This window comes from Pantherophis guttatus, chromosome 10 (genome assembly GCF_059756535.1).
Source record: "Pantherophis guttatus breed Tessera chromosome 10, ASM5975653v1, whole genome shotgun sequence".
Taxonomy (NCBI): Eukaryota; Metazoa; Chordata; class Lepidosauria; order Squamata; family Colubridae; genus Pantherophis; species Pantherophis guttatus.
Window position 1 is genome coordinate 8,710,283 of NC_142072.1, and position 10,056 is coordinate 8,720,338.

Sequence of the window (10,056 nt, forward strand, 5' to 3'; positions counted from 1 at the left end):
TAAAATATTTTTCTGGCAGCTTGCTGGCTGCCAGAAAAAAAGCCTAGAAACTAGTCAATTGTGATTTCACTGAACTAGGGCTGCATAAAAATATATATAAAAAACAGGTTTCAAAGCTCCAAAGCCTGTAAACAAGGCAATATGACCTCAAGGAAGAGTAAATTGAGCAGATTGAGTAAGTGGTTTGCCTCCCTTTGCCCTCTCCATAGGAAAATCAGATTTTTTTTTAAAAAAAAAATGTATATAAGATATGCAATGGCACATTAGCATCACTTTCAACTTCTGCATGATTTGGACTTTTGGTCTCCTTGGATTAGTTGTTCCCAAAACTTACACAGAACTTTCACACAGTGGATGAAAGGAAAGCAGAGAAATTCATACACAGGCAAGCAGTCTTGATTCAAGATAACCAGACAATGAAGCTATATAAACATATTTTCCATTCCTTCAAATTCCTATTACCCTATAGCACAATGGATTGCAGTAAGAAAAAATATAATAAAATGATATATGCCTCCTGATGGCATCAGGCAAACATGACTTACATACTTGCACCATACTTTATGATGCAAGTAAATAATTTTGTTGTTTGCGTAATGGCGTTATTTTGAAATCATTTGTCAGTTATCAAATGGGCAGATTATGCCACCACCAAACCACCTCCTGTACTTGCGACAGGCTTCCCTTCCTCCCTGTCTACCGTGTTTCCCCCAAAATAAGACCCCGTTTTATATTTTTTTGAACCCTGAAATAAGCGCTTAGCCTTATTGCCATGCGCTCAAAAGCCCGATTGGGCTTATTATCAGGGGATTCTTATTTTGGGGGGAAACAGGGTACCACCCTATGAATAAAGAGAATGATCCTTCCAACTTTCTCCAGTTAATTCGCTCACCGATGTGGAAGTAACTATAAGACTGAATTAAAGGGAAGGATTGCCGTGCCCACAAAGTCTCATTTAATGGTTTTTAAGAACCCAGTTCCTGAAAAAGAAAATACCTTGAGTCAGACTTAAACCACTTTGGGCAAGTATACTTCATCTAACTGTACTTGCTGATATTTGTCAATTATTATTATCTAAAAAAGATTAAGTATTATATATGCCCTGGGAGAAAAATGAATCTTTCCACTTCTGTTGCTTTACAAGTAGGAAGGACAATTAGATATATATATGCACATGGACTAGAAAGGTTTCCAAAGAATGACACCATAATGCTCCCTAAATCTAGCCAGTTACTGTTCACATTCCTTGAACAAAAATTGTTTGCAGAGTGAGAACTCTCTTGCTGCCAAGATCATGCAGAGAAGAGGGACCTCTCAGAGGTTTATGACTGTCCATGTAACGCTGCGCTTCTCATTACCACTTGGAATTACATCACCACATCCTCCATCATGATGGCCTTTAGTAAAGGCAGCATCCATGCACTGTTGCCATATGCAAGAAGAAAAATCAAGGCCCACTTTATTATCATCACTACCACAGGCCAAACCATAAAAGCCTTAATTTTAATTTTACCATTTTATTCCCAGCTACATACGGCTTTACCTGCAAACCTTTATATACACCAAAGTCTAAATAACCTCAGCTTCAAATGTAATTCAAATGTTATTGCTAAAATTCACTGTGCCTTTACCTTTGAGCTTCTCCAAACCCCGTCCAGTTTTAGATTAGATAATATGGCAATAGTTTCTACGAGGGAAGAATGCCAGGTACATCACGATGCAAATGATGGAGCCTATATAATACCACTGATGTACTTGCGTCCAATGCCATAATAATAAGTGTTACCTTGTGTATGATGAACTTATGAAGTGTTGTCATTTTTATGTTATTCTGGCTGTTTATGGATGCTGATGCAATAGAACTAAGATCGAACAGGGTAGGAATATGACATTATTGTGTATACTTGTTGGTTTAGTGGTATCCGTCTTGTTGGCTTAATGGTTGCATAAACACCATCATAACGTAGGAAACGCATGCACAGAACAGACAAATGAATTCAAACTGGGCAAAGTATAAATAATACTTTTTAAATTAGCATCGTTCTTGGAATGCCACAGTGACCATGACTGGAAACAATCTCACTGCAGGAAGGCAGTACAAAGGCCTGCGTGCCTTTGCAAACAGAATCCATAGCCGAGAGATCTTAGGATGTACACAGACACGGTCTCTCAAGTTGGAGCAACAATTGGTGGAGCTTCAGTTACTGTGTACCAGGGTGACAAAGAGCGCCAAGGAGCTGAAGGAAAGGAGGCCAGTGATCACCGCTTTAACCAGAAGTGCAGTCCAGCTACCCAGGAGAAAGACGTGCACAAACGATCTAAAAAAGCAGAGAGAAGTACGTGAGGCCTGAGATTTTAAGGCTGGCGTAAAAACAAACCTACTATTGCATCAATATCCCATGCTTGATTTGCACATCATGCTGAACCAAGATACCGTTTATCATCACACATGATCAGCGACTAACTCTCCTTTATAAAAAATTGTTTGTTGAGTTTGTAATATAAAGACCCAACAAGCATGATAGCTTCCGGTGTTGGATGAATACAACCAAATGTAGCCACAGAGAGGGACGTCCACTGGGTGGGGTTAAAAAAAAAGCCAAGATGGTGGTTTTGATCACAGCCCCGCCCGCTTCTTACTTTTTGACCTAGCACAAATACTGAGATGGGAAAGTTCTCCGAGCATTGGAGCAAAGGAAAGTCTTGATTCTTTGAGAAGAGGAAGAGGAATTTTAAAAGAAAGGGAGCCATGGTGAGGATGTGGGAGGCCCAGCTTCAATTCCTCACTCGTACAAAAAGGTTACTCAGTTCTGGGGGGGAAATGGATTATCGTACAGAAAATAAAAGAAAGGGGAGACAAGGAGCTGAATCAAGGATCTGGAAGTTCCCAAGGTTTCCCCTCTCCCTTGGTAACCTCCCTTGGCCACCTTAATTCCACCAAGAACACTCACTCCATAAAGAAGGCTTTGTAGATACTGACACCCAGGAGGAAAGTAAGGGGCAGTCGGTAATGTTTGGGTAAATCGTAACGGGTGAACATCCACACCAGGGCAGCGGTGGCAATGTAATGAACCTGAAAGGGCACAAAAGGAGAGATAAGGAGAGATTCCCAAATGCTTTCCAAAACCTAACTGCCAAGCAGAACATCTGACATTCAACCACCTGGGATTTATAAACCATTGCAGTATAAAATTCAAATATGTTTCTTCCAAAGCTGGCTAGCTAGCCAGCTCTGCCCTTGTTCGATTTTCTCCTTTACAAAGCCCCCTAAGTTCAGGCTCCCCCTTGGTGCTCAAGGCTCATGGTTTATTTAGGGCATCCGTCGGAACCCTGACATCTGGCCCCTAAAGTTCACTCAGTTTCCATTTTAGCTCTTGAGGGGAAACCCTATTCCTTACAGCAGCGTTTCTCAGCATTAGATACTTGGAGATGGGTGGACTTCAACTCCCAAATTGGTTGGCTAGGGAATTCTGGGAACAGAAGTCCACACATCTTCAAGTGGCCACAGTCGAGAAAAACGGCCTTAGAGATTTTCCTGTTGTTGCCCGCCAGTTGCCAGCAGAGCTGGTGGAGGACTTGGACGATGAGGAGGTTGGAGAGGAACTTGGGCCAGCTCTGGAGTCTGGGGAAGGCTCTGATGAATGCTCTGCATTGGACACAGAGATAGAGCCAGGACCGTCCCAGCCACCGGAGCTGCCTTTGGAGGCTGAGATGAGTGAGGAGGAAGAACAGCTGAGGCCTGTTCCAGATACATGTATGCGCAGAGCAGTTAGGAGAGGTGAACAACAGTGGACAAGGAGTTGACCCGGGAAGCAAAGCACACATGGACACTGAATGGTCCCTCCCTGGCTGGGGAATAAATAGAAGGAAAGGGGAGTGGTTGTCGTAGGAGACAAGAGTTTGTATTTCTGAAGATTTTGCTCATTGTGTTTCGTGCCACAAAGACTGCTTGCCAGAAAATTTGCAGCCTTTCGGCTAGGAGCTCACGGCCTTTGTAGGCCTTGCAATTATCGCAAGGAACTGATAAGGTCTGTTACTGCAGTTAACTCCTTGAAGGATTATTGCCTGAACTCTTGGGTGGGTGAATGCAATTAATTCACAAGAGGTAAATAAAGAGGGATTTTTCATGACGGAGTTTGTTTCTTGCTTCTGCTAAGGCTGGGTCAGAACAGTTCCCTCCATCAAAGAAACAGTTTGGGGAATTCTTTATTGGAGTCATGTTTGATTACAGAAAGTGCCACATTCACAGAATGATCTCACTTACTTCCCAGCTCCCTGCTACAGAAGCCACACAGATTGAGTTTTTTAATTTTATACACACACACACACACACACACACACACACACACACACTGATGAGTTAGTGTTTTAAAATTAAATCCCAGTAAATGCATGAAAGTATATGAACATCCTGTCTGTGAAATATTATTTTATTTTACTCTTTCACATGCAAAGATCCACAAATTTAATGAACTGATTGATACTTTTAACTGGACTGCCAATCCAAATGTATATAGCAAGGAGGCAAATCTACATAAATTACCAAACAAAAAAAAAACCTTCTCAGTAAATAAAAAAACATCTTCCTACTCCTCAGTAATTTAATCCTGTCATATGAAGTATTATTTTAGAGCTCAACCGAAAACAGGGAGAAAATTAACACTTACCAGGCTGATGTTGGAATCAATACTCATCTGAATGTATTTCCAGTCAAACTCAATGCCACGAGCTCCCACCCACAATGGGATGCATCTGTTGGAAGCAGGGAGGCAATTAGGATGGAAAAACCTCATAAAGACAGAGGCACAAAACTTTGCACAGCAGCCTTGCAGGCTGCATTTGTTGAGCCGGCATCAAAAATGTGGGCAAGCAAATGCCAATCTAGTTTCTCCCACCCCTCTTTTGAGCAGTGACCCCTCTTTGGTAAACCCAACTCACCGAGACATGATGAGCTCTGCCGTGGCCCAGCCCAGCGCAGCGACCATAATCTTATATTCTCCTTTTCCCGCATTCCGGGACATCACCAGGTGCAGACCCACCAAGTCAGCCAGGTCTACGGTAGCTTTCATGAACTCCTGAGGCACAAGACAAAGATCAGGAGGAGGCAAGCAAACTCCATGTTTCAACCCCAAAGATTCACACACACCCACACCCCAAACCCAGCAAAGTAAGAGTGCGCCCAAAGAGCATTCAGTTAGGTCCCTGAACAGGATCTACAGGCAGTAGCAGCCAATATTCATACTTATGCTCCAACAACTTACACTATTATTTGCTAATGGAAGTCAGATTACTCTGCTACAGATTTCTTGCCCCTGTCCAAGCAATGTACTCGAACCCCAAATTACTCTACATTCAAAAGGTTATTTCTCTCAGCAAGATGGACTTACTTAGCAAGGTAAATAGTTATTTAATAAAACTTTCTGCCTTGAGCGTTTTACATAGCAAGGATGCTAATCTTTTCAGGCATAGGTTCCCCCCAAAGGAAAATAGAAATTTCAGTTACAGAAATGGCTCCAGCCCCCACAGAATCGCCAAGCTCACAAGATTTACAGTGAAGAATGACCAACTACAAAGAAAAATCTACCAGGGAAAAAAAAATCACTGCCCTTTGGATTTTTGTTTTGTAAATACATCAGTCTCTTGAGCACCTGGCAGTATGCAAAATGCCAACTTTTAAGACTCTTGCTTGCTTGGCAACAACCACACTTACTCCAACGAAATCATAAGCTCCTGCACCACCCTCCCAGGTTGGAAAGAATGTAGCTAAAAACAGCATCTGTGAAAGACAGAAAGAGAATAATCCATTGCAACTTTTTACCGTTACTGGCCTCACATTTTTGCACCCAGGTTCACATTCATCCCTCCTTCAGCAAGAAGTGTTAACCCATTACCTTGCATAGCTGGACAAAGAGGTAGGTGGCTCCTGCTTGCACACATCGCCAAAAGGCATTATATTCTGACCTGCATGAGAGACAGTACAACCATGTCCTGCATAAAATCTCTATTTTTACACAGCATTACACTGGCAATTACACCATAAACAGATCACCAAAGAATGAATCAAAATGCTGCTGCACCATCCTAAAAAACACCACAGGCCTTCAGGGGCTGCAACACGGTGTAAACTCCCAAACTCTCAAAGCACCATTTAAAATAGTGTTTTCTCAATTTTGGCAACTTTTAGAAATCTGCATGCATTCCTGCCCAGCCACACCCAGATTTTTTTTCCAAGCCAGGAATCCAGTTCAGGGTTTGCAGTCCCTCCTTGGCAAGAGAAGAGCCCCCTCCCCTTTTTTCTCACCTGCCAGGCAACTACTGCCCCTCAGGGAGGGGCTAGGGGCAAAGGTAGCAGTCCCAGCCTGGAGTCTGTGTGTCTGGGCAAAGCTATCTTAACTCTTGGCCCAGCACTGATAAGCTTCTGGCTGTGAAATAGCTTTTGTTGGAGAAAGTTAATCTGCTGGTAGGATGAATTAAAAGTATTTTTTTTTTAAAAAAAAAATAGCCTTAAGGTTTTTTGGTGCATTGAACAGTAGTTACTGCTGTATTAAGGTGGTGTTTCTCAACTTTATAAATCTGTGTACTTCAACTCCCAGAATTCCCCAGCCGGCCATGCAAAAAGTAAAACTTGATACATTACACCATTAGGTGTTAAATTCTGCAGGGTAAATACCATAAAGGGAACTAAAGAACTAAGTTTTTCAACTCTGTAACTTTGGCTGCAGAGTTCAGGCAGTAGAAGTTTAAACAGCATATAGACCTGAAACCAGAAAAATATGATAAAAAGACTACATATTTGATCTTGCATATACTAACAACCAGAATTGTATTTGTGCAACAATGGAAAAATGATGAGATCCCGTCTGAGGGGAATGTAATTAAGAAAATATTAGAATGCGCAGAAATAGATAGACTAATGCTTATTATTAAGGACAAAGAAGAAACTGAATATTATTTGATATGGGACATATTTTATCAATGGCTAGGCAACAGAAACAGAAGTTAAAAAGGAGGAGATATAAAAAGAGGAAATGTTAAAGTGGAGAGTTGTTAAAGAAGATGTTAAGTATTACTGTTAGTATATTATTATGTTAGTATATTATTAATATTATGGTGATGAATACCACAACAAAGTGTTGTATTATGACAACTCAAATATAAGTGTACCCAGACCGCACACAGTTTGATGAAAATTGAATGTGATATAAATAAAACTTGTTAAAAAAAAATTCACACAGCTTAAAGTTGCCAAAATTGAGAAGCCCCCGATATTGTAAGCAGCCACAATTTGTATCTCGCAGTCAGTATCAGCATATAATATGCTCACATACCCCTCTTCCAAGTAAGAAAGACACTCACAGGCCACTGCATTTATAGGTGATAAAATAGGGGAAATAGGCCAGGGCAAAACAATTCCCAAAGTGGAAAAGAGTCATCTTGGCAAACAGGCGGGCTGACTTTTGCCACCTAGTACCGTGGTGATGTTCCTATGGAGAGACAAGAGGGAGAAAAAAATTAATTAATAGTAATACAGAAGGTCCTCGGCTTACGGCCACAATTGAGCCCAATATTTCTGTTGTTCAGGGAGACATTTGTTAAGTGAGCTTTGCTCCATTTTACAAGCTTTCTTGCCCCGGCTGTTTTAAGTGAATCGCTGCAGTGGATGAGTTAGCAACCCAGTTGTTAAGTGAATCTGGCCTTCCCCATTGACTTCACCGGTTAGGTCGTTAAAAGGGGATTGCATGACCTTAGGACACAGCAACGGTCGTTAACTATGAATCCATGGCCAAGCATCCGAATTTTGATCCTGGGGATGCTGCAAAGGCCGTAACTGTGGAAAAAAGGGGTCCTAACAGTCACGGGTTTTTTTTTTCAGGGCGGTTGTAACTTTGGTCACTAAATGAACTGTTTTAAGTCGAGGATTACCTGTATACCCAGAGCCTCACACACACACAAACACAAACACACACACACACAGACACATTCCCCCCCACCTCCCAATTTGCCCTTCCCCCAACGACCTCCCTTCCAGCAGACTACAACCCCCATCAGCCACAGCCAGCGTTGCCAGGGAGACGGGACTGGAGGCGGCTCTGGCAAGTCTTGGAAGGTCGGAGCTCCCTCACCACACCCCGGGCTGCCCTTGGTCCCGACTGGAAGCGCCTCAGGACCAGCACCCCCCGACCCACCGCTCGAGAAGCGCTCCCACAAAAACACCGCGCGCCTCTCTACGGAGCTCTCCGCTGAGGGAAGCCCCCAAACCCCTTTTCCTCCCTCATCAAGTCCCCCGTCCTCTTTTCCCTTCACATACACGTCCTCCTCCCGCCTCCGCCTCCTCCTCAAACGCATCTGCGCCTGCGCCGCCCTCCTCCGTCGGCGCCCGTTTGACGGCGGTTATTGTAGTTCTTTCCCGCGGCCGCCAGCTTCTTTTTCCATAGAGCCCAGGGAACGCGATGTAATACAATCCCCATAATGCCTAGAGGTTTGGTCGTAGCGGGGGAGGGAGGGAGGGAGGGAGGAAGGGTGCATGGCGGGAGTCGTAGTCGTTCGTTTTAAATCACGTCGGCTTTAACGCGAAGGGCGGTGTGAGGGGAGGATCGCTGGAGCGAAAAGGAGGGAGGGGGGAGAGGCGGTGCGCCTGCCGAGCGGTGCATTCTGGGAATCGCTGTCGGAAGGTGAGTGTGCACAAATGGATGGGAGTTGTAGTTCTCTAATGTGGACTACGGGAGTTCAATGAAAGTGTAGAAAATAAGTTACTTTCTATCTATCAATCATCTATTATCTATCATCTATCAATCATCTATCTTTCATCTATCTATTTATATAGATATATAGATATATAGTTGGTTTTGTTTTGTATTGTTTTCTATTTTATGGAGTGAATATAAATGTATTTTGTATGTACTTGATTTGATATTTTATCTTTTTATGTTTAATAAAGTTTGTTTTTTTTTAAAGTTACGCATGGTCACTCATGCCCTCGTCACCTCCCGCCTGGACTATTGTAATGCTCTCTACATGGGGCTCCCCTTGAGGAGCACCCGGAGGCTCCAACTTGCGCAGAGTGCGGCCGCGCGGGTGGTAATGGGAGCGTCATGGCGCTCCCATGTGACACCTCTCCTGCGCGAGCTGCACTGGCTCCCGGTGGTCTTCCGGGTGCGCTTCAAGGTTTTGGTTACCACCTTTAAAGCGCTCCATGGCTTAGGGCCTGGTTATTTACGGGACCGCCTACTACCACCAATAGCCTCCCACCGGCCAGTACGCTCCCATAGAGAGGGGCTCCTCCGGATGCCGTCAGTCAAACAATGTCGACTGGCGCCCCCCAGGGGGAGAGCCTTCTCTGAGGGGGCACCTACGATCTGGAATGAGCTCCCCCCGGAGATACGGAGGATTCCGGATCTGCGCACCTTCCGCCGCGCTGTGAAGACTTTTTTATTCCATCAAGCGGGCTTGGCCTAATCTCCTCCCTCTTTTAATATGTAAATTTTAATCTGTTTTTAAATTATTGGGGTGTTTTAATCTGTCTGGGCCAAAATGATTTAATTTGATTTTATCTGGTTTTAAATTTTGTGTATTTATGTATTTTATTGCTTGGCTGTTCACCGCCCTGAGTCCTTCGGGAGTAGGGCGGTATACAAATCAAATAAACTAAACTAAACTAAACTAAAGAAAGTGTAGAAAATGCTTTTCCCCGCTTCGTTTTGCAGACGGTTCTTCTGGAGTCTGGATATGTTTACAGAAATGCTCCGGATATCTCATTTATTGCATTTTTTCCACGAAAAGTACATCACAGGAAAGTTGCAGTTCTTAATCGGTTTATCCCAAAGGTGGTTTTGAAAGTGTTTCGCTTCTCATTCAAGAAGCTTCTTTAGAACTGAAGAAGCTTCTTGGATGAGAAGCGAAAGGTCTTCAAAGAAAAAAAAACGAAAGTCTGGTTGCCTTTTGAAAAAGCACCCTTCGGACAACCATGACCTGGGATGACTGAGAAATCTCCATGGACACTTGATCGGTTTAAGTCATGCTGCATCTTCCATTCTTACTCATCCAGCAGCGGAAAAG

The 10,056-nt window shown here is 43.3% G+C and overlaps 1 protein-coding gene across 2 annotated transcripts; it reads right to left on the minus strand.

Annotated features, from left to right (window-relative positions):
• Positions 1-2,007: 2,007 nt before the first annotated feature.
• TMEM147 (transmembrane protein 147) lies at positions 2,008-8,628 on the minus strand. Of its 2 annotated transcripts, none has more exons than XM_034423707.3 (8): positions 8,309-8,628; positions 7,357-7,484; positions 5,892-5,961; positions 5,711-5,776; positions 4,939-5,075; positions 4,668-4,752; positions 2,952-3,073; positions 2,008-2,318 (listed from the first exon to the last, which is right to left on the minus strand). In XM_034423707.3, the coding sequence occupies exons 2-8, from the start codon at positions 7,431-7,433 to the stop codon at positions 2,198-2,200; spliced, it is 678 nt and encodes a 225-aa protein (XP_034279598.1). In that variant the 5' UTR covers positions 7,434-7,484; positions 8,309-8,628; the 3' UTR covers positions 2,008-2,197. The 2 variants fall into 2 exon arrangements, with proteins under 2 accessions (XP_034279598.1, XP_034279599.1); XM_034423708.3 differs by having other exon boundaries at positions 8,187-8,324.
• Positions 8,629-10,056: the final 1,428 nt, after the last annotated feature.

Bases quoted from the DNA above. Each gene is read 5' to 3' on its own strand.
- TMEM147 (XM_034423707.3), bottom strand. From the start codon at position 7,433: ATGACTCTTTTCCACTTTGGGAATTGTTTTGCCCTGGCCTATTTCCCC. The intron at 3,074-4,667 runs GTAAGTGTTAAT...GTGCCCTTTCAG, and splicing joins TTGATTCCAACATCAGCCTG to GTTCATTACATTGCCACCGC. The intron at 2,319-2,951 runs GTGAGTGTTCTT...CTGCTTTTTTAG, and splicing joins TACAAAGCCTTCTTTATGGA to ATCGTTTGTGCACGTCTTTC.